We start from the raw sequence: 27,993 nt of genomic DNA on the forward strand, positions 1-27,993 counted from the left end.
GTTAAGCTCAGCATGTTCAATATCCAGTCCATTCATCTGGTACATTTATTGTGACATTCAGTCTGACCGATCTTATTATACTATTTCCTCAGCTTATTATGATGTGTAAGGTGTGTAACTAATCTAATCCTTGTTTCGCCTTTATCTCCAATGGCGTTCTTACTGGTTGAGAGGTAAGATTCCTTAACATTGCTCCATTTCTCTCAAACTGTTGTTCAGTTACCTTTTTCTGTTGGTTCCGAGTACCTAAAGTCTGTTGCAAAACTCAACAGACCTCTTGATTCCACTTCATTAAATGGTAAAGGCTAACTTGTACTTTGTTAGCTGGATTGTGCTTACTGCATGCAGTATTAGGCTATATCTCGTGAGTTTAAGAATGGCCTTCACAAGGTGGTGGTCGCTGCCTACTTCGCCCCTCTGAAATCATGTACATCAACTCATATCTGCCTTGCAATTTTTTCATTGGGCGGGGTGACACCCGTGTGAGCTTATATTACAAATGCATGGTCTTGTGTGTAGATAGAGTTTCATGCCACCTATGATAAACCTGCTGTTATCCAAGCAGGTGTCACTGAGCCGCTCTCCATTGTCATTCAATGAGCCGCATCCCTGGTTACCCATAACTTGCTACAGGAAGATGTTACTTTCCCCAACCTTCGCATTCCTGTCACCTATAACATTCAAGATATCGCGTGCTTATACCTTATCCACCTCTTCTTTTAACTTCCGCTTGAACGCGTTGTCATCTGAACCTTTAAAACGAACCTAGCAAGTTACGATGACTGCCCTGATCAACCTTTAATTGACTCGCTGCGACTCAGTCAGGGTCACTCTTACCCGGGGGTACTCCCTAACAAGAGGCTAATAGGGATGTGCCGCTGGATGGGGTCGCTTTTTCACGACTGGAGTTACTATAATGGGGTCGCATTTTCAATAGAGTTACTAGAATGGGGTCGCAAATTTTTGGATTTTTGGAGTAAGTAGGGATTCAAAATGGGAAGATTCTCGGTTAAAAAAATCAGAAAGTTGTTGCTTATTAAATTTAACAATAAGCTCGTATTGACCGCATTACATTCCGCCGCTTGAAACCACATTGATAAGGTAGATGCATAAATAAAAAGTGACTAAGTTGGGATCGCGAAAATTACATTTTCCAAAAAGTGACTAAGATGGGGACCATAATGGGGTAGGGGTCTGAAAGGCCAGCGGCACATACCCAGCAAACATAAACCTAAGTACCCCCCTCCCCTCTCCTCACCGGGGCACCCTTAGCCAGTTTGCCAGCTTCAGTTGCAATGTGTTCTTGTTAAACAGTGAGGACTGGCGCAAGTTCAGCCCTAGGTTGTTCGTCATCCCTTCCCGTAAACAAAATAATTTCTTCTGTGCCCACGTTATGATCTGTTGAAAGCCTTTCCACCTTAGCTGAGTTCACTGATCCAGAGGATATATATCTAGAGAGTCTGTAGTTCTGTATTTCTAGGATGACCTGCATTGTTCTTGAAGTATCAAACATTGTTCGCGCGTTCCTACTATACCAATCGTAAAAAGTGTTTTAACGTCCAATAGACTTGCTCTCACAGCCTGGGCTCCGAGTTGGTTTTCACCCATGCCGATCATGCTGGCACTGTAGTGCCTCCAGCCCGATAGAGCCTGATTTCCCGAGTGAAGGTTTAGTAACGTGAGGTTTCCTATTAGGCAGGGTTGTAAAGCCTGTGCTAAAAGCCAAACATGGAGGACCAGGGTGCCGTTTAGTCTGACTTCTTTGCCGACTTGGTTGAAACTAGCAGGGCATAAAGCTCCAGGCAGCATTTTTTTAGCTCTTAGGGGCGTAAGTGCCCGTAAGCCTCTTAACCTCGTCAAGGCACAGCACCGAGGTTTTCGTCATTTTTAGTTTTTACTGTAATTACGGATTTATCATCACTATAGTTATTGCCAGCTGAATGTTAACATCATTAGCATTAACGCTGTCATTGCTATTATTATTATTATTATCATCATCGTCGTCGTCACTGTACTTGCTCTTAACTTATCACTGTTATCAACGTGATCATCATGTACGTACCTCCACACTCTTATCATTATAGTTTAACTGATACTAATAATGTAATGTGAAACCTACTTAAGGGATTGCATACTATAACGCAGGCACCCCTAGCGCTGACATTAGGGATTTTATGAAGCTGAACGTCAGGAAATCCCTATGCATACTTTTTGTAAATCGAACCCTTATAAAGAGGACCATAGCAAGCGAAGGTCTTCTGTCCGTGTTCGCTTAAGAAGGCTTTCAGGCACTGTCTTTTATGTTGATATCTGTTGACGTTTTCCCATCTATTACTTCTTTAGAGAAAAATATGGACAACGAGGAGCAGAAGAAGAAAGAACCAACAAGTAATACGAAGACAGCGCCCATACATCCTTACGAATCGGCAAACTGTTTCTCTCGTGCAGTTGTTGGCTGGATGAGTTCTATTTTGCAGCTTGGCAGCAAAAGACCTCTGGTAAAAGATGACATTTTCCCTGTTCGCAAGGAAGATAGTATGCAAGTTCTTGTTACCAAGCTGGAAAGTGAGTGGCGACAGGAAATTAAGAGGTGCTTACCAAGCGGCTGTAAGCCTCGGTTGTGGAAAGCATTGGCTCGACTATTCTCATGGAAGGCATACACATTAATGTTGATATTAATTTCATGTCGCCTTCTGTGCATAACTGCCCTACCGATGCTCATGTGGTTTTTTCTGTTGGAATTCGAGAAGGAATCCCAAGATGGCTATTCTACGACACCATTTCTGTTCGTTACTGGAATCGCGATTTTGGCTTTTTGCCAAATATTTGCCAAGAGCCATGCAGCATCGATGGCAGAGATATGGGGCAATCAACTGAAGGTGTCCTGCATCGGCCTTGTTTACAAGAAAGTAAGTATTAGTTACATTTATTGCTTAAAAGAATTCTTTAGTGCCATGCACAGAGAGTTATTTATCATACCACTTAACGGGCTATTGAAGAGGCGACCCTAAATCTCAGCGCGCTGAGGTGGTAAAGTCGGCGCAATCTTAACCTCATGTAAGCTAATCCGGATTAAGAAATTCCGGAAATTTTTTCTCGTGGAATCCGGAATCCTGGGCTTAGAAATTCAGAATTCCACGAACGGTTGGAAGTTGCAATCCAAGTCTCACTGACAAAGAATCCGGAATCTACCGCGTGTAATCCAGAATCCAAGACTGGCTTGGATTCCATTGTGATTGGGCGACATTCTGCCGCGAACTTCTTGGTGTGATCCAGGTCTCTTGGAAGTGGCAGAAAAGTGTGATGTGTTTGTTTCCAACAAAGTTCACATACCGTGGTGTAAATAAACGATGGTAAAAAATTTTTGTTCATTAAGATGTAGATAGATCGTGCGTCAGGCTATGCTCTCACCATACCGGATAGCTTTTGCGCCGGCGCGAAAACCATACCGTATACTGGGCTTCTGGTTACACATAAGAACGGCGATTTCGGCGCGATTCGTAAAGGAGCGAAGTTGCGCCGCACTGATCTCTTAATTGGGGAATCACATATCGGTAGGTGATCGTACTATACCGAATGTCATACCGAATAGCACCTGCCTCGTACTCAGAGGTCTCTGTCTCGATGAAAATGTACGCGCAAAGGAAGGCAGGAAGGAGACAACGGGCGAGACGGCGCTTCGCCTGCCGCCTGTACCCTTCCCATGGTCCCTTGCGGTTCATCACCAGTCGTTCGCCTCTACCTTACACTCTACCTTGCGAAAAACAAAGTGCCTGAGGGGGAGGCTGGAATAGCACGGCTCTTATCGTGCAACAAAACGCGGTCCATTACAAGCGTTGTTGCGTCCAAAGTATTTTGATCACAGTCTTGCTTCAACGTCTCATTGTGTATTGTGAAATATAAATTTGTATTTATTTTTTATTTAATGGTTTTTGGGATGATGCTACTCTACTTCAAACGCAGCTCGGCCCACGCAGAGCATTGTAAGCGAGAAAATGTTAACGTTAATAATATCTGTTAAGTCGCCTGCTAGAGACTTCTTCCTTTGCTAGCAAGAAATTTGTTCAGCTAAAAAATTCTTGGTTATCAAGAAACCGTTTGAAAAGAAAAGAAATACTGATTCATCTTTTTGCTAATGCAGATTCTGACAAAGCTCAGACGTGGTGATGTTCAGAAGATTATCACAGGAAAGACTATCAACCTTGTAACTAATGACGCTCAGAAACTGGAACAGCTCGTATTTTCGCTGTGCTATATCCTTCCCGCTCCTCTTTATATTTCGGGTTCATTTTTTGTTCTTTTGTTCCTAATTGGATGGAAAGCTTTAGTCGGAGTTGGAGTTTACATAGTTGCAATGGTATATATTTCCAAGATGTCGCATAAGAACGGAAATCTACGCCACAAAACAGCTCTAGCCACAGATCAAAGACTAGAAGTTATGAACGAGATCGTCTCTGGAATTCGGACTGTGAAAATGTATGCCTGGGAATGGAAATTTACAGAAACCATCAAACGGTTAAGAAGGTGCGTCAGTCAAAAATTGCAACCATGGTCATAATCTCTTACTACAGGAAAGTTAAGGGAGAAGAGGGGCCTTTTCTTTCCTTCTCTTCCCCCGTATTCACTTTTTTTGCTCTTTTCCCAACATTCTCAACAAACTCGCGCGGGAATCCCCTGCTGCCTAGGCCACTGACAAAACGAGGAATTTGTTTCTCTTGTTCTAAACTGACTTATGAATTGAACTGCAAGTAAATTCATCCATATTCGACTAACTGAGTAAGCTGTAGTTAGTCAGACCATGGATTCTCTTCATTATTTTTTCAAAATATTTCTCTACTTCTGATTGGCTTATAATTAAATTCCCGGACAATTCTTCACAATCAGCTACCAAAGTTGACAAAACTTGGAAGACTTTTGCCGGAATCCTTTATTCTTTCAAGCCTTAGAGGAATAGAATTATTATTTTTGTCTCTGCAGTATTTTCTCATTTGTTTTTAACACAGGAAAGAAATGTGGTACATCAGACTTCGAGGAGTGATCATATCCAGTCTGTATTCCATGGCTTACACAGTTTCACCACTCGCTGTTTTCGTCTCTACTGTGGTACTGATAGCAGCAGGAGAGCAAATCACTGCCTTTAAATTATTTACCATTGTCACAACCTTCAACGTTATTAATTTCTCCGTCTCTATTGCTATGGGATTCTTACTACCTCTGGTTACTGAAGCAAACAGTGCTATCAATCGGATCGAGAAATTCTTGTCTGGAACATACACCGAGACGAAGGTCACATTTGCCTCTCAGCGTGGCCCATATGGATTCCTTACCTTGAGTCTAAAGGATGTAGCAACAGCTGTAAGACAAGAGAACGTCAAAGATGAAAAAGCTAAATTAGTTTCCATTTTTAGTAAAGACACTATTCTAGGTGCTGAAACAAAGGATCTGACACTGGTGAGTGTTTCTGCATCTTGGGACAGATCCGAAGAAAGGATGGCTTTGAAGGATATTTCATTGTCTTTGAGCAATGGAGAAATGATGGCCATAACTGGATCAGTTGGAAGTGGAAAGTCGTCCCTTTTAATGGCTATACTTGGCGAGCTACCTGCCGTTAATGGAACAATATCGTTCAGTGGAACAATTGCCTACGTCCCACAGATTCCTTGGATTTTCTCGGGAACTATTAGAGAGAACATTTTGTTTGGAAGACCATTTCATGAAGCAACGTACTATAAAATACTTGACGTCTGTTGCATGCAAACGGACTTGAATAACTTCCCGTATGGTGATTTGACAGAAATAGGGAGCCGTGGTGTAAGCTTAAGTGGTGGTCAGCGAGTGCGTGTCAGTTTAGCACGCGCACTGTATTCGGATGCAGACTTGTATCTTTTGGATGATCCTCTTAGTGCAGTGGACTCTAAAGTAGGTAAACGTCTGTTTCAAAGGTGTATTTGTGGATTTCTGTCTGGTAAAACCCGCGTTTTCGTGACGCACCAGTTACACTACTTAACACATGTAGATAACGTCACCATCTTAAGTAAGGGTAGAATGGTGCTAGAGGATGCCAGTGTTCCAAAGGCGGACGCAAATAGCTCGAAATTTGATCAGTGCGATGTAAATAAACCTGAAATTTTAGGAGATAATATTCCTGATCAGTCGTTAGAGGCTGTTTTCGCTGATGGGGAAACTCAAGATTTAGGGGAAGACGAGGAAGACAGAAATACAGGGACCATAACTTGGAGGCTCTACTGGAACTACCTCAGGACGGCTTATTCTACTCCAGTGGTACTTTGTCTAATCCTCGTTGTTCTTGGGATGAAAGGTATTAACAAAGAAGGTTTTGTATAAAATGATGAGGTACACATTAATCTTTTCACATTTTATTGACTTTCTTTAAATCAACCGCAGCTGAACGGGTTATGTTACGTTGTATTGAACTATTGAACAGTTTTGGGACGTCAATTGTATCTTTTACGTTATCTTTTCATTGGCTATTACGACGATATACAGGAAACAGGCCAAAATACCCCTCTAAGACATTCTCACAGTGCACTTCGGCACAACACCGAACCTCATAATGTCCAATTGTCACCAACTATACAGCTGTGTTTCAGTACCTTGGGTCAGTCTGCTAGCAGGCCTAGGGCCTTTACCTGGAAGATGCCGACGAAGTTAAAGTAAATTAAATAGACTTATTGCAGTGCTTGACTTTTTTTTTAATTGAATTTTTTCTTGTGCTGATCTTTATAGTGCTGTTGTTAATGTCATACTGGTGGGCATCACAAGTCGCAGAAATGCCTCAAGAGCAGCAAAGTTCATCAAGGACATTAGGCATTTATGGAGGTTTGGTCGGTTCATCTGTTTTGGCCAATGCCATCTCCTCATATCTAGTTTACTGGACACTTCTCGAAGCTTCCGAGAAACTACACAACAAGATGGTCCTTTCAGTCATAAAGGCGCCTCTGCTTTACTTTGACAAAACTCCTGTGGGACGCATTTTAAATCGGTTTTCCAAAGACATTGGCAGCATCGATGATATCCTTCCTCCCAAATTCCTGACCTCGATAGAAGTCAACTTATTTTCAATAAGCATTATTCTTATGCCTCTTGCAACAAACGTTTGGCTTATTCTAATTGCGGTTCCTCTTGTTTTAATTGCGTTTTACTTCGTACGCTATTATTTAAAGTCGTCCAGGGAAATAAAGAGATTGGAAGCCATCACCTGTAGTCCTGTGTATTCGCACATTTCCGAGACAATTGCAGGACTCGAAATAATTCGTTCGTCACAGATGGAGGAGGAGTTTTTGAGGAGGCTATTCAAGTAAGTGTAATAGCAAGACATCCAATTAACCTCGTCAATAAATCATCCCAAAACGCATGCAAAGGCGTTTGCAAAGGTGACGTTCCCAAACGTTATAGCTTTGATCTTGCATATTCTCTATGTCTTACTATTTATTTCTTCGTGCGGCGTAATGGCTTCGGGTCAAGTGATCCGAAATAAATTTATAAAGATCTGAAAGGCTTACAAAATTTCTGCAGTGCAGGAAAGAGGGAGGCTCGATTTACAATATTCTCTCTTTGCATTAACTAAATAATACAGAACACCTCTAACTGCCCCAGGTTTAATATTCTCTTGGTGTTTTTTTCGTCTTAAGATTTTTATTAGCATGCGTAGCTAGCGGGATTCTTTTGCCAGGGGTACTTTCTTGGCCGCGGAGCCGCCACGCGAAGCGAGATTTCAAATTGACTTTTACCCAATCTTCTCGCGGCTCCACCGCCAAAACAAAACAGCACTCCCACGCTAATCCCACCAGCTACATAGGCTAGATTTTTGTTCAAATGTTTTTTTTTTTGTAGATACCAGGATGAGAACACATCAGCTTTAATGATGGTGATAACTAGCACTCAGTGGCTGAAAATCCGTGTTATTTGCCTTTGTAGTCTGATGATTGCCGCTGCAGGGTTTGGAGCTATACTTGTTACCCAAAGTCCAGGTTTGTTTTCCTAGCAGCTACAGTGAATCTCTTACACTAATCCATTGGCCATAATTTATTTGAGATTTCCCTAAAAAAGAACTGGGTCTTGAGCCATAAGAAATTTTTTTGGTGTTTAACTGTACTGTGAAATTGTTTTATTTGATTACGAGGTGGCGCTAGGGAAGCTGGGTCAAAAGTCATTTCCGAAAAGAGTCCCATAAGGCAATTCTACACGAAACCAACCCAGTCTCAAGAGCCAAATCAAAATGGCGCACAAACAGAGTGCTTTCACTTGACATCACTGCCGCCATATTGGCGACCCACTGCGGCCGTGTTGGTGTTCCAAACCAGTCCTGTAGGTTTTGAACCTTCAGTTTCCTATATAAAACTTTCTTTTCTTCCATTAAATTTGTATAGCTTCTGACCTCGCGATTGAAAATGCTCTCTAAAAGCCGTTAATAATAATAATAAGAAGAAGAAAAAGAAGAAAGTTCTTTTTACAGATGGCCTATATCAAATAATGTGGTTTTTAATAGGGCACTGCATAAAAAAAACTAAAAACTCCAGTATTAAAAATGACAAAATATTAAAGTAGACGAACTAAAAAATGTCACACTAAGAAAAAAAAGTCGTTGTTCTCTAGATCTTGCTTGTACTTCAGTGAGGTTCCGAAAGCTACAGCAGGGTTTTTGCAGTCCTTATTTTTGCATTATATTGAATGATATCGGGATACACTATTATAAAGACTTGTATCGCTTAGAGCTATATCCAGTGGTTAAAAATGTGGACGCCCAAAATAACGCATTCATTTATTACGGCTCTAAAAAATTAATGAATTTTCTTTATTTCACATTATCAGGTGTTAAACTTCCCATGACATTATCATCTCATAATTACAATACCAAAACTTTAAGTTATTTGACTGCTAGCTCTCTAACCGCATTAATTTCTGTCTCAGCCCTGGCAGGAATCTCCTTGGCATTTTTGGTGGAGTCCACAGAGAATGTCGATTACGGCTTCAGAGTAGCGTCTGAAGTGGAAAATCTTATGACATCAGTGGAGAGAGTGATGACGTACACCAAACTAGATGCAGAGGTCGGTTATAGCTCAGAGATCCATCCACCAGATTCATGGCCCAAAAAGGGAACCATCCACATCAAAGACTTGTCTTTCAGGTACACCGAGAGTTGGCCACTAGTCCTGAAGGACATCAATCTGTTTATTGCTGATAAGGAGAAAGTAGGGGTGGTCGGTCGAACAGGAGCAGGAAAGTCATCCCTTGTTGCATCACTATTGCGCATGCCTGATCCGGAAGGAAAGGTAACACGCTTGGCATATAATGTTACAGGTCAAAGTTATATTCAGGTTAAAATTTTTTAACCTAGGTTGATTCTCAATTTCTTTTGTCTCCTAGCCCTAACTCATGAATAACTAGGGCCAGGAGAAAAAGGGAATTGAGAATCAACCTAGGTAAAAAAAAATTGACCTGAATTTATCTTTGACCTGTAACATACACACTGACGTGATAGCTTTTATGAACAGGTAGAAATTAATATCTTAAAGATAAGAGAGATTGGGGTTTCATCTACCATGTCAGGCGCACCTGCAACGATTTGGTAATTTTGATCTGTCTCATTCCCGTCTGTTAGCCATGACCGATGGAGGTTCCTACGGTATGACCGGTGACACAACTTTCTATTTGATCAAGGAATGTTGTTGCTGGGCGCTCTCTTTAGCGTCTGTCGTGTTTTGGTTCCAAAAGAAGTAGTTGGGAAAGAGTCTCATGCTACCTGCTTCTCCAACAGTGGCTAGTAAACTGCAGCCCGTGCATCTGACACTTGTTGCAATTGGAGGCAGGTCCCCGTAGAACTCCTTATTACATATACGATCTTTCCAGCTTACGTTTAGGGGATTTCACACACTGAAAGAAGTCTTTGATTCCACAAACCTATTATTAAGGCGCTTTCCATTTGTTAGGACTGACCAGCCAGACCATTTCCGCCATAATGAGAATTCCAGTTTTAATCAAAACTATCCAGTCAGATCAGTCAAATCCTATTTACATATAAGAAGAAGATTGTTTTTCAGCAAAGCTTTCGGAAAAAACTATTTGCCCATTTTCAAACTGGCTGGTCCGGTCGGCCAGATCTGACAAATGGAAAACACCCTTATTACTCTAAAATGAAAAATGTACAGCCTTCCTTGAAACCTTTGGATATATAAAATGAACTATGAGAATGATATGGCGTTAGGTTATTAAATTATCGTAACCTTCTAAATGCAATAATCAAATGGAATTCTGCCTTAAGGTTCTATCTAGTTTAAAGATGCTCCACTTCAATAATTTGAAACAATAATAATGAACAGAATGATTGACTTGAGTGACTGACGCTCTAGGTGCATTGTTTGCGCCCCGCTGATGCACAAAAAGAACACCAGCAAAGAGATAATAATAATAATAATAATAATAATAATAATAATAATAATATAATATTAATAATATAACAATAAGATCAGTTTAAATAGGACTTAAAAAAGGCAAATATTGCTATATTTTCAGTTATGGTCAAGCAGTTGAACGTGAAATTAATGTCAACTAAATCCGTCTTAAAGAGGGCCAGGGGGAAGCTCGAACTCGACCGCGACTCGAGATTGTTTACACTACGCGCCGAAACCCTTAGTTCCCCTTGGGCAAACTGAAGCAGTAGAAGCAAAAGTTAAGAAAAGGAATTTATCAAAGGAGCGCCAGGAACAAACCCAGCAAGCGTCCAGGGCGGAACTCGAACGGCTCTGGTCACGCTGCGTCGTTAAAGTCCGACAAAATAGATTGTATTAGGATCCAGTTCTAAAATCAGTCTTGCACGGTACTGATTCTTCTGTGCCTTTTCTTCAGTTATTATATTATATATCAACGAATGTTAGAACTATAATTCATAGCCTGCAAGTCTTGGCCACGGGACTGTTTTGACCCCGTGGTCGGCGCGACCTCGATATAGCCACAGAAAGGAAGCGATAGCGTCGCCCAAAACACTTCTATCAAGTGATTTCCAAACAGCCAAAATTTGCAAATTTTTGTCCTAATCAGGTGTTGATCGATGGTGTCGATATTGGAGCCATTAACCTTCAAGCAGCTCGTCGAAGTATGGCGGTTATCGCCCAAGATCCTGTTCTCTTCGGAGGCAGCCTGAGAAGAAACTTGGACCCATTCTCCAGATACACGGACATGGAACTATGGACGGCCCTTGAAGAAGTCCAGCTGAAAGGAATGGTAGAGGAACTTCCTGGGCAGCTGTACTACCAGTTGAAAGAATCGGGATCGAACTTCAGTGTTGGCGAGAGACAGCTGGTGTGTCTTGCTCGAGCACTGGTTTACAGAAGTAAGATTATTATCATGGATGAAGCCACGGCCAATGTAGACTTCAAGACTGATCGTCTCATCCAGGAAGTCATTCGTCACAAGTTTAAGGATTCCACGGTGCTGACTATTGCTCACCGACTCGACACAATTATGGATTACGACAAAGTTCTGGTGCTTGAAGGCGGACGAGTCATGGAGTTTGACAAACCGGACGCACTGATAAGAAATGGCGGATTATTTGCAGATTTGGTTAAAATTGCCAGTGAATCAAAAAGCCGAACTCTTTAATCCTCAGTTAAGGGAAAGTTCATTTAATATGACAAGGGGTGGGGGGGGGGGATGAAGATATTGAGGGGGGACTCCGAAAATTTTTAGACACCCGAAGGGGGCGCTCTGAAAAAATTGTTGCGCTAGGAGGGGGGGCTCCGAAAATTTGTATACTTCAAAACCAACACATGACATCATCATACAGATCGGATGGTTTTCAAATCAACATTTCAATGACCTGTGCAACTCAGCTATATCACGTGGTTTACAGATATAACAAATGTAGTCTCAGTAATTATTACACTCTTGTTCATCCCAAAAATGCTTTAGAAAATTGTATCACAACTGTATCTCAAGTTTGTCATAGTATAAACCATTGAAGACAATAACGGTAAATATATTTAATACAGTCTAGCGATCTTTTTTCAGGGGAGCAAAGTAATTGAAGGAGGAGGGGGGGGGGGGGGCTCTGAAATTTTTTCGACTACCAAGGAGGGGGCTCCTAAAAAATTGAACCGCTAGCGAGCGGGGCTGCTAAAATTTCAAGCTTCGAGTTTCAATATCTTCATCCCCCCCCCTTGTCATATTAAATGAACTTTCCCTAAGGATTTCTCCTTTTTGATCAGACTGAAAATTTGAATGATGAATGAATCTATCACTCAAAAAGGAGTATTTTTTGGCAAATTTTAAAATGTACGTTATTTTATTTAGCTTCCTACCATGTACAATAATTAGCCTAATTCATTGAAAGGTGACAACCCAGCTGCTATGGTTACCCCCGGGATACTGGTGATGTGTAGTACATAACCATGGAAACGTTAAAAAATTCAAAGGAAGGACTTTTACACCCGGGAAAGGAGGTGGGATGGGTGTGGATGCATGCGAGATGACGGTACAAAGGGGATAGTACTTGAAATTGCCGAAATTGGGTACAGATTTACCCGTTCGAGTCTAGGAGAACCGTTGACCACTATTATTTGAATGAAAAAGTAAGAAAGTAACTAAATTCGGGTTTACAAGAGTAACCTCGGGTTGGTGCTCAAACACCTTCGACATAATGGACCTGAGGGGAACACAGAGCTTAGAACAAGCCAACTTTGTTATTACCACAGATCATAAAAACAAGCACTACTTTATGTTTCTTGTCTAAATGCAACTACCAACACATCTTGAAGATTGAAAGTTTGTTTAATGATAATCTATGGACTCGACTTGCGAGACCATGCTTGAAACATACATAAGTTGCCGACTCCGTTTCTTGGAAATTTCGTTAACTTCTCAGGGCGAAGCAGACTCAGATTATCCCAAACATCTTAGAGTTTACTCACTTTGCATTGAAACCCAACACATTTCATCTATGACTGGAGCCCATCGCGCGCTCAGCTTTCCTGGCCCCAAATTGAAAAATACAACAGGATTTTCAAGAAACCCCTAACCTCCCCTCCCCCGAGAATTAATATACTATAGTGATATTTCAAGTTTATGTAATCAGTGCGCACGCGCACTTCATGCCAAACGTGTTCCCAAAAAAATGTGAATTATTCTAAGCGGTCCTTCCAGGTTTTTTTTCTGGCAGGCAGGGCGAAATAGTTTGGAGCAGTTTTGATGAAGACAGTTTCCCAAATAAGGTCACAAGCAGCGCAACACCGTAACCCGTAGCTCTTTCACCCTGAAAAAGACAAGGCGGAGAACGCATCAGCTGGTCGAACGAGAACGGTAACAGGGGGACAACTTGAAGACGCAAAGTTAAGTGGGGTGGGAAAAGACCTACAAGGAGAACGCAAATTGAAAGTCAAGTCCCTCTTCCACAGTGCGAACACTCAAACCGGGACACTTGGAAGAAGATTGTCCAATCAGAAAACAGCCCTCAGATTAACGAATGTATTGTTCCGTTTGCAATAAAAAAGCGTTGTGATTGAACAATCTTCATTCAAGTGTGCCGGTTTGAGTGTCCGCACTGTAACGGACACCTTTCTAAAACGGACACACAGAAATAGTCCTCGTCTTTCCTTACTAACTCTCTACAAGGAAGGAGACTTATGTAAGACATATACGTTAGTGACCAAGCGTGAAGGCAAGATGTCTGGATATTTTTATGGACCAAGACGAAATCATACAGAGAAAAAACGACAGCAATACTCAGCCGACTTGACCGAACAAACGTCCGGGTCAGTAGAGGATATATTATATGGCCAAATCAAAATCTTTTCATGCCAAACCAAACAAACAATGATATCCTTGTGATATACCCCCTTTAAGTTTTAGCCTAACACTGTAATGCTTTTTCCTTACCACATGAGCTGGAGCCGCCATGTCAACATGAAGCCAGGTTCCAGGGAAATCAAATCCTAAATGTGAGCCTAAAGATAAGTAAAATAGATTACACATGTAGTTGATACAACGTCTTCAAGGTAATATAGACGCAAACGTAACTACAAACGCAATTTGGTAAAACGGAAATTTGGATCTAGAGAAGTATGCACAAATTAACAGAACACGTAATTAGCGAGAGGCTTTTATTCAAAGGAGCTGGTTTTCGAGCCGGCGCAAGACTGAGCCATCCGGTAGATTGTAGACATAGCGCCAGTATCTTTCATTGTTGCAAATACAGTAACAGTGCCCCTGTTAGCCTACGTAGAAAATGTTACCGCGCGAGTTCGTTCACAAAGTGCGAATGGCAGAAAAAAAGGAAGGAAGAGGTGGAGTGAGGACTCCTTTTCTCCTCTCCCCTCCCCCGTCCTCCCCTTTTTTGCTCTCGTTTTACCTTTCGCGCGGAAACTCTGGCTACGCAGGCTGTTCCTATGGGCGGCAGCTATGGGTATACGTACCAATAAAGAGACCAGCACAAGAGACTTGAGCGTTATCACGGTTCTGCAAAGTAAGAGAAAACGGTTTTAATTGGAATTTTAAAAAAATAACCAAATGTACAAAGGTGTAAGAATCAATAGTAGTTTCAGGGACAGGTTTCAGCTTTCCTGGCTTTCTAAACTACGATATGATGATCATATATGGCACCGTCGACGATGCTTAAAATGGACCAAAACAATAAGAGTAACAAATCAATACGTTCTTCCATATTAGAACAAGTTATAAGTAAGCAAGTCAAAATAACAACTTTCAACTTTCAATGAGTACTAAATCTTTGTGATACTAACTCTTTAAGACAACGTTGAATTTTTAATGGTGCAAAGGCTGCATCAACTATGTGAAAGTCTACCATGGCCAGAGGGCGAGCAAAGTGAGCTGTATCTCGAATGAAGGCAAACGCTTATACGATATGGGCTAACCATGAGGAGAAATAACGGCTTATAAGTAATATATCAAACATGAGATGCAGTGTTTCATCACCAGATGAAACACCGAGAAGAGAGTTGAAAATACGACGCGCAGCGGAGTATTTTTGACGAACTTCGAGGTGTTTCATCTGGTGATGAAACACTGTGTCGAATGTTTGATATTTCTTCTCAAACAAAATCATTTTTGAAGGAGAAATTACGGATGCAAATACTAAGCAGTGTTTCATCCGATTTCCAAACACTCATTAAACATTAATTTCCTTTGTATTTTCTTAATGAATTATTAATGAGTTTGAGAACAAACAAGAACAAACCTGGACAGAGTTCTTCATATCTGCCAAGGCGCTTGAAAATTCCGAAAAATGAAGTTCGGGGCAGTAAGGCACTGGGAACTGTAAAAATCCAAAATGGCAAAATTAGCGAGGGTTGTACAAACGGGTGTTACGAAAATGTAAGACCTACGACACCATCTTTGCATTGACACTTAGGACTTAGATCCTAGTTTCTGCCACACCCTATGAACTTTATTTACATTGTGGAAACGAAATAGTATTGTTACGGCCATGGAAACGCCACGAAAAAACACGACGTAATTGCTTTAACGTGTTTTGTTATTTATCATTAGAAACTTCAACCCACTTACCAAATGCAAAACATACTTATTATTTAAAATAGCGCTATGAATGTTCTAGTGAGATTGCTCCAATGGAGGGGTTTTACGTAAATATGTGTAGATATGCCGCCTGTTTCAACTAATTGAGATTTTTTGCTCGTTATTCAACTTAAGGTAAAGGTAAAGCAACCATATTTTACGTCCATAACTCGTGACAGTAATCGCTGATAAGCTTGAGGTCAACGGTGCGCTCATTTTACCCCCTTCTCTCCATCAATCAGTGTTCCAGCCAGAAAATTCTGCTTGAGGGCCAAAGTGGCCCCTACAACCCATTTTTGAGGGCCAGATTTTTCAAGAAAGGGCCAATATTCCGCTGTCTTTCTGATATGTAAAAGAGAAGAAACGGTTGGGAAGTTAAGTAAAATAAAATGGCAGTTTATTTAAAGCTGACATGGAGTATTCCTTTTCATACACAATAGAGCAAATCTTCGGCAATAAAGCAAACATTAGCACAATCAGAAATAGTAAGTACTTTTTTTCATTGCTGAATCATGCATCACATTAAAATGAATAGCTGAAATCGTTCAACCAACGTCTTAGCGGAATTTTTTTCCATACGAGCTTGTTTTTGCTTCGGTTCGTTTTCCCAGCTCCGCTACACCATTCACGTTTTCCAATTCACCGTCAAGATCTTCTTCTTTTCGCTTCGCCGCCATCCACGTTTTCGTTACTTACTGAGAAAAAACTTTCGATAGACCTCGACGATGCGTTTACCAGGTTTAATCTCCCAAGTAGAGGCTCAGTGGTCCCCAGACCCCTCATGGTAAATCAGGTAAACATGTTGGCCGAAAGATTCGTTGATGGATTTTCATGTTGTGTAAAAAGGTACGGAGTTGTTGTTATTTATATTAAAAAATTTGTTTAATTGGAAAATTATTGTAGTTGAAGTAACAGAGACGTTTTAAAACCCTAAGAATTAAAAAAGGAAAGGGCCATAATGGCCCTTGAACGCTTTTGTTGAGGGCCATCTGTCGATCTTTTGCGGGATGCACGCAATGGCGCACTCTGGCAGGAACACTGGACTCTGTTTTAAGGGTATTTAAAGCTAGTCAAAGCTACACAGAAAGGAGAGAAGTTGAAACAAGGATGTCATGTCACCGGGGATCGAACTCGAAACCTCGCGCACCGAAGGCCGCGCACTAACCAACTGTGCCACCCTTGCCCTAACTGATTTCTTGATTGTTTTCTCACACCCCTTGATCGCTCCAAGCACTTAGTCGTTTTGGAAAAAGGCAGACAAGTAGTTTTTATGTCCACAGTACTCACCACCAGGTCCCCACTCGCTTTTCCTGCCGCAGCGCAAGCAGGTTCCCAGGCCTCTTCATTCGTTAAAAGGGATGCGTGATGTTTTCCTGTGGCCACACCCTGTGCACCAGTCAGAGTGGCCATGTCCAAAACGATGTCGGCATTGAGATCTTTCTTGGCGTAGGCAACCTTCAGACACGGCAAATTAGCTTAGCAGAAAATATCTGTTAACTAGTCTGAAAATTCAAAAATCTTTCACACTCAACTTCCTGCCTAATTTCTTAAATCCTTAAGCAGGCAGGGCTAAAAAAAACTTGGGACTGTTGAAAGTCATGTTGACTAACCAAAGAAATTTTAGCTCGGTCACGTCTCTCTTCTGACCGGTCAAAATGTAAAAAATAACATAATAATAACTTAAACGTATTAGCATGACAAGCAAAAACATAAAGTCAAAAAAAAAAAGATGCTTGTACTCTTGCAACGTTATAGTGTGGAAATGTATTTTTTCCTGGTCGCTTAATTTACCTGTCCGGTCAAAATTACCGGCCAATTGAAAGTTTGTCCGGACAAATGGTCATCTTGGTAGTCACAACACGTAACTGTAACTCAAAGGCGATAAAACAGTATCTCACCCCATCTCCAAGAACAAGACGTCCTTCAGCATCTGTATTATTAACTTCAACTGTTCTGCAGAGGAGGAAATGAACTGTGTTAAAACGTTTCCCATTTGCCGTTAACGTGATTCTCTCTAATGTATGGAACGTCGCGCGTAAACGTAGAAGTTGAACCGCCTCGCCCAACTTTTACGTTTACGCGCAACCTTTAAACACTGCTTCTACTTTCAATTCAAATTACGCGCATAAAATTTACGCGCGTACGCGCGTAAAAATTCGCGACATGCAGTGGAAATCCATCTAACACTTTTTCATCGAAGCTATAAGTTCGTTTAAGTCCTCTTTTAAATGAAATATAAAATGAGGGAGAAAAGGCCAACGGATTAACGTCACACCCCAGTGACGTAATCCTCTAAACTGAAACAAGGTTTTAATCACAGCCAGCATGACCTCATCAGTTTTTTAAGACCTTCGTTGATGGTTAATTGGGGTTTATTTACAAGTCCTGCTTAACACACCAGCAGTCTATGAACTTAACTAACCGGGAGGTAAAGGAAAGTAATTAAAGGACTCAAAGTCTCCTTATTTGAGTTAATAGAGAGCTTTAGCAACAACTAAGGTGACAGCAACAAGAACGTCAAAAAAGCAATAGGTTATGGTCGGCAAAACAACAACTCTGCGCGAGCAGTACGTTTTTTAATGTACATTTCTTTGCCGTCATTGCTCGGCTACGACGTGAAACGTCCTGATTTCACGTTTTATTAAGAACTTAAATACGAGAAAACGATTCGATTTTTCTTTTTCTAAACTTAAGATACAGCACTTCTAGCATTAAACTCCACAAAAATTCGCAATTACTTGACAAATTGAACGAGATGTAATAAGAGTGAAAAAGTTTGAAGCGGAGCTTATTCACTTTTTGCGAGACGTTTTCGCTGCCATTGCCCGGATAGATGCTAAAGCTCGCTCGCTAAGAGGTGCTTGGAGAGAAAAAAAGGTGCCGTTTGAGAATTAATAGGGTTGCTTCTGAAAGTCAGGGAGTTGTTAAGGGTTGAAAAACGTTGTCGAAAGGCAACACCATGCATTTTTTAAACAGCACTTACTTTCCCGAATACAATGTTAATATGTCATCAGGTCTTGTAGAACGAGAACCAACCGCATTTTCAGCCATACAGAACAAAGCATGAAGATTCTCACTAAAACCCTGACGGGAAACAACAGGGGAGAAACTGTGAGAACACATAGCACAGAATTTCAAAATATACCTTTCCCATACATGCTGACAGCTCTCAATGCTGACTGAATACTGTAGTTTGGTCATCATGTTTGATCATGTAGGTGCCATCTTCCAGAGCAGACGATCGAGAAAGCTTGTTTTTGTTTTTTTTTAGGGGGGGGGGGGGGGTCCTTGGGGGTGGGGGACGGGAGAAAACATCCACGTTTGATGTGCCAGTATAGTAATACGTTAATACTATTGTCTTTCTTGTCTTGTTTTTGTTCTTAGGAGAGTGCATGTATAACAAACCACGAGTAGATTTGAAGTAGAACACTATTACTGTCATTGAGTTCAAACCAACAAATGCATTATGTTCCCAACGCCACATAGCCACAAGTAAGCACTTAACTTGGAAACTTGAGTTACAAAGAAGAAATGGCGGTTTTGATAATGTCACAGACTTCAAACTGACCTGTTTCACAGCGGCTCTAAAAGCTCCTAGAATGCCTGCTGCTCCGCCACAATCTCTTTTCATTCCAAGCATGGAAGTCTACCAAAAAGAAAATAAAACTGTAGTCTTCGGTAAAATAAGATCACTTAGGGACGGACCATTAGAAAAGTTATGGGGGGGGGGGGGGGGAATTTTCGAGCCGCAGGAAGTTTTTTTCGTTATCAAATTCCTTGCATGAATATTTTTTAGGGTTAATTGGCGTGCATGAATTTTTTTTCATTTAATTTTCCGAATTGAAAGTCCACGGTTTACAGTGACTGCTTCTTTTTTTTTTTACAAAACAGGATACAAATGTAAATATGTAGGCCACAAGAATGCAGGCATCCCACTAATGGATCTACCTCAAAAGCTGCAAACGTAGTAAGGGCTGGCCCAGACGTGAGAGCACTTGGCTCCTACCAATGTGGCCCAGGTTCAAATCCCAGAGTTGACGCCATGTGGGCTTAGTTTGTGGCTGGTTCTTTGCTTTGCTCTGAGAGTTTTTTCTCCGGGTACTTCACTTTTCTCCCCTCCCATAAAATTCTCAATCATTTGAGAAATAAATTTCTCAAATGGAAAGGTTTATAGCAGATCAAATACCTTAAGTGGATGAGCTACCTCTCAGTCATTATTTATTTATATTTATTTACTTATTTATTTAAGACAGCTGCTATAATTATTAACCCCTCATATCTTTCACTCTGACATTTATTACTCCATTCCTCACTGAAATTCCCTTAATCACCCGTGCAAATCAATGTCTCTTGTACTGCTTGTAAAGTGATCAGGTTTAGTGGTCAAGGACAATTAACTTTGCGCAGGGTGTTCAAAGATCTTTCAAACCACACCAGAATGAGCACGATGTACTTCCCGTGCATGCCCCAACTGCAGAAGGTAATACTTTGCATCTGGATCAGAAGGCCATGAAGTGTAGAACCTGTAAACGACTTTGTGGTAAGTTAAAGCTCTTTATAGCCACACAGTGACTAGAAAATGGCTTGACCAGCTTCAAAACACATTTCTTTGGCAAAATTCCCAGGAGCAAATGGGCAGACAGATTGGTTTAGAATATGATAAAATGGTTCCTGTTTGGCCAAAGTACATGTAAAGTTTGGGCTTAATCTACAGTTCAACATGCTTTTTGCTTATTTTACAATACAGCAGAACAAACCTTGGCTTTGATGCATAGCCCTCCAGTGTCATACACGATGCCTTTTCCAACCCAGGCTATCGTCCGTGTTGCAGATGCTGGTGTGTGACTTAACACCACTAGAGCTGGTGGATTCTCAGCAGCTTTTCCAACTCCATAAAGACCTGAACAGATGGGGGAAAAGTCAAACCTGAACTCAGACAATGAGCCCTTTGCAGAATACAGACACATGGTACAAAAAAAACCTTGCTAGATGGCAGGTAACCCAATGAAAAGATATTTTACTTTTGGAATGATGCTACCTCTTTGATTTTCGTGCCCCTCTGCGTCATTTGCAATTAAGCACATGTTTTTTATACCATGTTGTTGTAATCTGCAAAGGGCCCATTAAGCCTACATTACTTGCCAAAAAATAAGATGTTAAAATGTTGTCTGTTTTACCCCTAATGTTTCAATTTGAACACGTTTACTCTCATTTCAAATGCAAAAAAAATATCAGACACTTTGCTGAAACACACCTCCAGTATCCTCATGACTAAGAAAAATAATAGTTTTACGGCACCCTTATGGTTTTTACACAAATTTACAAAGCAGTGTTGCAAGTACATGTAAATTCAGTCTAGTTCAGTCAACGGCATTCATAAAAGAAACAAAACTTAAATTTCCTTTCCAGTGAAATGGCAAACAACAGCTGAGAAGAGCTTCATCCAAATTCTAGCTAAGTATAATCATGTACTGTACATAGTATAATGACCTTTAATATGTGATGACTAGCCCAATGTGGTACATTTTAACAAACTTTATATGTACTGTGCATGTAAAAAATTGGATGCTTAAATTTTGGAAAGTTTTATGCTTGGACAATACATTTTTGTTTCAACTTTTTTCCAAGTAGACTAAATCCTGTTAATTAACCTCTTAGTATCTGCGGGCAAACTTACCGCCAAATCCCTTTTCATTAAGTTCTTCGCCTCTAATGATAACAGGAACAATTCCTAGCTCCTTGCCAACGCTAGTTATCTCCTAATGAAATTTAGGATAAAAAGGGAATATGACAGAGTTTTAAGTGCAGTCATTGAGTGTCTTAACAATGCACAGTCTGGGCAACATTGTTTTCAAAGGGGACAGACAGCAAATTGTGGTTTTTCAAAATATCTATAAGTTAAAAGTTCATCAATGGGATGGCTAAAATTTGTGCAATTCCACAACTGGTTTTGGCTCCAGTAAATCCTATACCAATTGTACAACATTTTAGGAGGAGCTCACACCCACAATAATATGAGCACAGTTTAATACTAACAAGGCATATTATAAATACATGCGGGAAACCAATACAAGAAATGGCTGTTGGAGAGCAGTACAGGTGTAATATAATGCTACAACTTAAAAGGAACACACTTGCTGGTCATTACTTGTTACTAAGTTTCTATGGTTACATGTGACCAAGACAACCCTCACCAAACTTTGCCAAATACCTGTTAGGGAATCAAATACACAGCTACACGAACTAAAGAGAATAGGTTCCGGATCAAAATTGTTATTTCTTAAAAAATCAGTGACAGACTAAAGGTTTAAAACTAGTACAATAGGAAATAACATTGTTGAGTCACTACCCTCAAAATAGGAAAACAAAAACGAAACGGTGTTTGTTGGGGTGTTTGTTGTTTCTTACAGGTAGCCCATACAGCAACACTGAAGCATTGGAGGGTGCGGGGAGAGCGAAAGTTTAATTTTTCACTTTTGAAGTCGGCAAAATGTCACAATGGCCCTTTAAGGCAGACTGTTTCACCTAATTTTGTTGCAGATTGGAGCATTCAAGACATGAATATCACCTGTACAAATGCACTTGTATGCATATCCTGACATGGCATATCCACCAGCCTTGCACTGAGACGAATACTATCAGCGACCACATTCATGCATTCAGCATCTTCACTTGAGAGTGGTAAATCATTGCTCCCGACAAAAACAAACTCCACAGTTACTGTCTTTGATGGCAGCTTAGCCCGGGATGATTTTCTTGAAAATGTTGGAAAAGCTCTGGCAATGGCACAGGCTGATGCAAAAGCTTCACTTCTTTCACAGACAACCTGAAGGAGGAAGATGGTATTTGTTTGGACATATCAGTTTTAATTTTTATAACAAATTAAAAAGCTAGGAGGACCTCTACACCAGTGTTCTCCAGAAGATCTGGGAGCCAGCAAAATCACCAAAGCAAAATCCTACTACCAACCTCACAAACCACATTTTTTGTGTCCCTGCTGGAAAAAATTTTACCATTCACCCTCATTTTTGACTCTCTACAATGAAAATCCCTCTACAACTTACAGTAACACATGATCAATAATGCATTGTCCCAACTGTCAAAAATATTAGTAACCTCTCACCATAACAGCCATTCAGAAGGGAATAATAAATGTGTTGACAACTGATGTAGATAAACTCAAAGTAACTTCCTTACTTTACATTAACAATAATCAATAAATTATTTTGCTCTGAGCATTTGGTTTTGGATTTAATAGTATATCATAAAACTGCCAATCACAAATGTTACAACCATATCCAGCAAATTGGACTCTCATTACACCAGTCCTCTATCTCCCCATAACAACCACTAACTTTTCAAAAATTGCCAGTTATATCTATCCCCGGGTAGACTCCCTACAGATTAGTCGTGAAAATGCACTGCTTAGACCAGTTGTTCAAGGCTTGAATAGCGCTATAAATCAGATAAATCAATATCCAGCACATGAGTATTAAGGAAACCAATCTATTACACTATCTACTGATTTATCCAGTGGATAGCGTCTCCACCTTTAAAGCCACTGCATACAGTGTTACGAGAAGGGATCCATGCAAAAAAGTACTCTGCCCCCTTATTTCCTTTATGGAGGGGATGTTTTCATGACTAGTGTTGATTTACATGCAAGGTCTCGCTTTTTTTTTTGGTGCTATTCTGTATTTAAATGAATGACAATAAATAATTTTATTATTATTATTAGTTAATGAAATGGGTCAAAATCACATCACTGTAACTTACCACAATACAAGCATCACCACAGGGAAGATTACTACAGACAAGCTTGTAGAGGAAATAAGGATGAGCTGGAGAATTATGCCGACTGGCTGTGACCGGTAATGCACCAATAACCACGCGATTCAACCAAACTGGACAAGCATCTGACCCAGCCATGGTGTGAAGAACCAGATTGAATGTCTGAAAAATTCATGAAAGTTTTATTTCAAAGTAAAAAGCTACATAGCAGTGCTGATCAAAATACTTTTTTCTTTTTTGAGCTTCAAAACGTCGTAAAAAGTCGAATTCATTTCAATATAAGCAAGAGGGGGGCCTACATTCGGGGGGGGGGGGGGGGTATAACCGGATGTATTTTTTGGTTTACAGGTAGGTGGGCCCATAAATGGTGGACGTTTACAGTAACACTGGCCACAATGGCAGCCTCTCAACCCTTTAAGCCCCAATATCCACAGACAAATTCTCCAAACTGATCTCTACACATTTCCTTCAAGAATAAGTTGAGAGATTTTGATAAAAGATCAGGGCATTTTCCCTTAGGTGATCATTTTATTAATTATTATAACCTAATCTCTTGACATTGTATGGATATCGTCAGGAGAAAATTGACGTTAGTCACTATTGGGACTTACAGGGTTAAATTAAGTTTGCTTACTAACACCATACATGGATGGAAATTTAGTATTACAAAAAGTGAAATAATAATAATTAGATCAGAAACAAAGAGACTTGTCCCAGATAATTTTCCTCTTCATGTTATTTCCTCTTGTACTGTATGTTGTCTTATGTGCAAATTTTCAGCTAAATGTAAACTGGTGTTAAGTGGAATATTGAATTCGAGTGTTTTTAACATAATCTAATGTATGCGTAAGGCATTTTCTAAGGTTACCCCCAAGGATGGATCGTCGACTGCACCGAATTGGTGACTCTTCTTTAAGCATGAGCTTAACTGTAGCTCTTGTAGAAATTCAACCATACCAACTTTAAGTTTCAGTGTTTTTGAGAGCGATTTGTTTTTTAAGATCCAAATTTAAGAGATCAATGATACATGATAAAATTCACGAGTTTACAGGGCAGAAGGAAGCCTACCGTTTAGTTAGTTAATCAACAAAAATGAAACCAGGCCAGGGAAATGAGATTAAGGAATTAAATTGAGGAAATAAAGTATTTTCATACCGCAGCATCAACTCTTCGCGACAACTTTCCGGCAAAATTGTCATATGAAACAGCCTGGAGGTGACGGGGTTGTCCAACGATCAGACATCCTTTCGACTGGGGATCAAATGTGGTTTTTTCCGCAGAAAACACAAGACAAGTCTCCGCCATTTTGAACGTGAAAGAAACCTCGATCGACCCACCACCTACCCTCACAAACACAAAATCTATTTGAATCATTGCTAGGGGAGGGGTCGGGAATAAGAAGAAAAGAAAAAAGCCCGCGAAATTTCATTCAACGTACACGAAGCATTGATGAAATGCTCGAACTCTTTGAGGATTTCGAAATGATTCAGAGGTATTTTGTGTTTGTTGTTGTGCACGATGATGTAAGTGAACCAGGTAAGAATTTTCAACGAATTCTTGTGTTTGGTGGCCAAAGATAAATCTTCTTTGAGGCTGCGATTTCTGTGAGTTTTCTTTGGATCGTTTCATGTTAGGTTGCTTACACACATACATGTACAGTAATGTGTGACGATTTATATGCGGTATCTGCATGCTTTCTGATTCACTTGTAGACAGTTTTGCAGTGCGAGTTTCTTTCCAATTCCATATTGTTTTATTAGGTAATTGTTTAATCGTTCTGAAGCAAAGGCAGCCCAATGTTAATTAAAAAGTAGCTTGGTGTAGACTTCAAGTTACACTCATTTCTATATCATTAAAGCCTGGTTTTCATATGTCGGGAAAAATCCCAGACGATCGGGGATTTTACTTTTTGCCTACCGTGCCAGATTATGCCGATATATTGGATAATCGCCACAAGTCTGTCCCAGAGACGCCATGTTTATGTGTGATAGGGGACTGGAGCCCAGGAATTTAGAGGATTGGTAGTGAGCGAAATTCATTGCCCACATCCCCGACAGTGCAAATTTGAGTTTTCATTTGTCGGGAATGATTGCCAACCATCACACAAATCTGGGACGCGTCGGGAAAATAGAAACGCTCCTGATTCTCCAGATTTGTCCCCGTCCATCCCAGACGATATCTACGATTTCGAGTTTTCATCAGTCGGCAAAATCTGGGACAGTCGCGAAACAGTAAGATCCCCGATTATCTGGGATTTTCCCAACAAATGAAAACCAGGCTTAAGTAACAAAAGCTTCTCTTGTTTAGCCTGCGTGACAGGTGCAGAAAAGGGGAGGGGGAGAGGGAGAAAAGCCCGAAAGGGAAAAGGGAAGGGAGCACCTGCTATGAGAGCCAGTGTTTTTGTATTCCGCCCACCAATTTCCGATAGCATCAACTGTCAATACATGAACAATCACAAGTAGGGGGCGCTTATCAGCATGGTTTAGACTTAATAAATTGTTACTTTGTTTACCGCAAATTGTGAAGTCAAGATGCTTTATTCAAATTATATCATAACCGAGCAAAATAAAACATTGTGGATGCCAGTGTCAAAAGAAATGAACAACAGGGGTTTCTCATAGCAGGCGTCCCTTAACCTCTCTCCCCAGTCCTCCTCCCTTTTCCCCTTCCTCCCAATCCCCTAACCTTGTCGACACCTGCAACGCAGGTTACTATTGTTACATAACCCGTACTTCAAATCCTTCCGACAAGGTGGAACTAATCTCATGGCCCTGTATTCTGTATTAATTTGCTTTTATTATTAATATTTTTAAAGAAGGCTTCTGTATTTGTAAAGTATCATTTATCTCCAATCCATGAGTGCTCCAAGAATGTTCCATTTTGTATCTGCCCCCTTCCCCCAAATGGTGATGGGTTTTTGAATATGGGGGTTCGGATTTTTTTCTTTAAAGAAGCTGACAAAATTTGGACCCCTACACTGAGTAGGACAAATTTTTCAAAAGTGCTGACTAAAAATGAACCCTTCAGATTTCATTTTTTCAAAGGCACAGGCAACATTTCAAGGATCAAGCAAAATTTCAAGGGTTTGGATGCCTGTCATCTTTAGAGGGAGGGGGGGGGGGTTGCAAATAAAAAATGGAATGTCCCTCCCTCCTTAGTATCTGATTCTCCACCATACTGGCTTTGTGTGACTTTCTAAAGAAAACATTTTAATTTTTGTAACTTTGGAAACAAGTTTGGAATAGTTTTAACACAGAACCAGTGGTGGTCAGTAAGTGGTATCTTAGAATTACATGTGATGCATAAAGTTATAGATTGGATCATCGAAGGTTTACATTTCCAAAAAATAAAACTGTTCTTGTAACTAAGATCATTCCCTAATAATCAAAGGGGTGTACGCGTTGGAGTCTTAGCAATGGCTTTGTTTATTTGATGCACAGATTGCCATTGCTGCTCTAAAGATGTGATTCCAAGCATTAAGAGAGTCTTTAAACAGTTGAAGGAGTTTTATAGTCAGGATGAAAACCCGCCTGAAAATTGGGACAATAAGCAGTATGCATTGCTTGGTGAGTTTATTTTATTATTATCTGCCACTCTCATTACATGTATTTTGGACTTTTTTAAAAACGTTGCTCAGGGTTGTCACTAAGATTTCAAGTTGCCGCGTAAATACAACAAGTAGGTGGGGAATCAAACGGCTAGGGATTTCTTTTGGTTCTATTTTTCTTCTATTTTCCGATAAAAGTAGCCAGGGGCCACTCTCTTAGTAGCCGGGGAAAATCCCTGGCCCCTGGCTCTTAATGACAACCCTGTTGCTGTATTTGATATTAATTGTCTCATCAGTGTGGTTTGTTACACTTATAATTGTACTTTTACTGTAGGACACGTTCAATTTTTTTTGTCCTTCTTTAACCACAATGGTAATAAACCAGACAACTGTTTTGTACAAACTGTACCTTAATACTTCCTTTGATAAGAACTTCTCCGTTTGAGTCCCATGTGATGAAAATTAAGTAGCATGCAAAGTGATTCAAGTCTCGTGAGCTAAAGTAGGGTGTTTTTAACTTACTTTTGAGTGGTGCTTTACCCATTTTAAAGGGGAAAAGGAATACAAATATGTACTTTTAAATCTTTATTGATAATTATTGTTACATGTAGTACTCCTTACTAGTACGTATCAAGTTGAAAGGTTCTGTTCACATCCTCTCCTTATGTACATGTAGATCCATTTTTGGGCCTAAAGGATGCTACACCAACAATTTACTTCAGCGTTGTAGTGGACAAGCTATTGACCCACCAACTTCAGGTTAGTTTGTTTTTGAATTTGAGCCAATGCCTATTTGGTTTTTATCAACTAAGCCTTCTGCTCAACATCAATGTGTTTCTACAGTCAGTGTGACATTATACACTTAATGTCAGGTCCCAAGGGAAACAGTTAGTTTTGTTTTCCCGAGAGTCCTGATGTTTCCCTCGACTTCGTCTCGGGAAACATCAGGACTCGAGGGAAAACAAAACTAACTGGTTTCCCGAGGGACCTGACATTAAGTATTTTGTTATATTTCTAGACTTTCACTTCAACAGCAACAAAAGAATAACCGGAGCGAACCAAAACAGTCGACTCGGTACTTATAACAACACAAATTTAATTCTCAAAAC

General features: G+C 40.3%; 4 protein-coding genes across 4 annotated transcripts in view; 3 read left to right on the forward strand and 1 right to left on the reverse strand.

Moving 5' to 3' along the window:
* The first annotated feature begins 2,351 nt into the window (after nucleotides 1-2,351).
* LOC140925636 (ATP-binding cassette subfamily C member 4-like) lies at nucleotides 2,352-4,558 on the forward strand. Its single transcript, XM_073375550.1, has 2 exons — nucleotides 2,352-2,909; nucleotides 4,142-4,558. Exons 1-2 carry the CDS (start codon nucleotides 2,352-2,354, stop codon nucleotides 4,556-4,558), a joined length of 975 nt encoding a protein of 324 aa, XP_073231651.1.
* A 423-nt stretch (nucleotides 4,559-4,981) lies between these two features.
* Nucleotides 4,982-11,626, forward strand: LOC140926629 (ATP-binding cassette sub-family C member 4-like). The gene is made up of 5 exons (XM_073376349.1): nucleotides 4,982-6,319; nucleotides 6,748-7,318; nucleotides 7,855-7,991; nucleotides 8,932-9,293; nucleotides 11,059-11,626. Exons 1-5 carry the CDS (start codon nucleotides 5,011-5,013, stop codon nucleotides 11,617-11,619), a joined length of 2,940 nt encoding a protein of 979 aa, XP_073232450.1. The 5' UTR covers nucleotides 4,982-5,010; the 3' UTR covers nucleotides 11,620-11,626.
* Nucleotides 11,627-12,767: 1,141 nt separating this feature from the next.
* Nucleotides 12,768-24,672, reverse strand: LOC140927747 (probable aminopeptidase NPEPL1). The gene is made up of 13 exons (XM_073377430.1): nucleotides 24,493-24,672; nucleotides 23,323-23,499; nucleotides 22,115-22,372; nucleotides 21,224-21,305; nucleotides 20,304-20,446; nucleotides 19,115-19,192; nucleotides 18,530-18,630; nucleotides 17,445-17,499; nucleotides 16,834-17,001; nucleotides 15,209-15,286; nucleotides 14,427-14,469; nucleotides 13,891-13,958; nucleotides 12,768-13,267 (listed from the first exon to the last, which is right to left on the reverse strand). The coding sequence occupies exons 1-13, from the start codon at nucleotides 24,640-24,642 to the stop codon at nucleotides 13,142-13,144; spliced, it is 1,527 nt and encodes a 508-aa protein (XP_073233531.1). The 5' UTR covers nucleotides 24,643-24,672; the 3' UTR covers nucleotides 12,768-13,141.
* A 111-nt stretch (nucleotides 24,673-24,783) lies between these two features.
* The window catches only part of LOC140925637 (mdm2-binding protein-like), a 37,354-nt gene continuing 34,144 nt past the window's right edge, over nucleotides 24,784-27,993 (forward strand). Inside the window, exons 1-3 of the mRNA XM_073375551.1 lie at nucleotides 24,784-24,873; nucleotides 26,778-26,903; nucleotides 27,561-27,643. Of these exons, the coding sequence (XP_073231652.1) occupies nucleotides 24,792-24,873; nucleotides 26,778-26,903; nucleotides 27,561-27,643 (291 nt within the window). The 5' untranslated portion in view covers nucleotides 24,784-24,791. The remainder of the gene's footprint in view (nucleotides 24,874-26,777; nucleotides 26,904-27,560; nucleotides 27,644-27,993) is intronic.

This window comes from Porites lutea, chromosome 2 (assembly GCF_958299795.1).
Source record: "Porites lutea chromosome 2, jaPorLute2.1, whole genome shotgun sequence".
Lineage (NCBI taxonomy): Eukaryota > Metazoa > Cnidaria > Anthozoa > Scleractinia > Poritidae > Porites > Porites lutea.

Bases quoted from the DNA above. Each gene is read 5' to 3' on its own strand.
- LOC140925636 (XM_073375550.1), top strand. From the start codon at position 2,352: ATGGACAACGAGGAGCAGAAGAAGAAAGAACCAACAAGTAATACGAAG. The intron at 2,910-4,141 runs GTAAGTATTAGT...TTGCTAATGCAG, and splicing joins TCGGCCTTGTTTACAAGAAA to ATTCTGACAAAGCTCAGACG.
- LOC140926629 (XM_073376349.1), top strand. From the start codon at position 5,011: ATGTGGTACATCAGACTTCGAGGAGTGATCATATCCAGTCTGTATTCC. The intron at 6,320-6,747 runs GTATTAACAAAG...TGATCTTTATAG, and splicing joins CGTTGTTCTTGGGATGAAAG to TGCTGTTGTTAATGTCATAC. The intron at 9,294-11,058 runs GTAACACGCTTG...TGTCCTAATCAG, and splicing joins TGCCTGATCCGGAAGGAAAG to GTGTTGATCGATGGTGTCGA.
- LOC140927747 (XM_073377430.1), bottom strand. From the start codon at position 24,642: ATGGCGGAGACTTGTCTTGTGTTTTCTGCGGAAAAAACCACATTTGAT. The intron at 22,373-23,322 runs GTAAGTTACAGT...TTCCTCCTTCAG, and splicing joins GTGGTGATGCTTGTATTGTG to GTTGTCTGTGAAAGAAGTGA. The intron at 15,287-16,833 runs GTGAGTACTGTG...GGATTTTTACAG, and splicing joins AAGCGAGTGGGGACCTGGTG to TTCCCAGTGCCTTACTGCCC.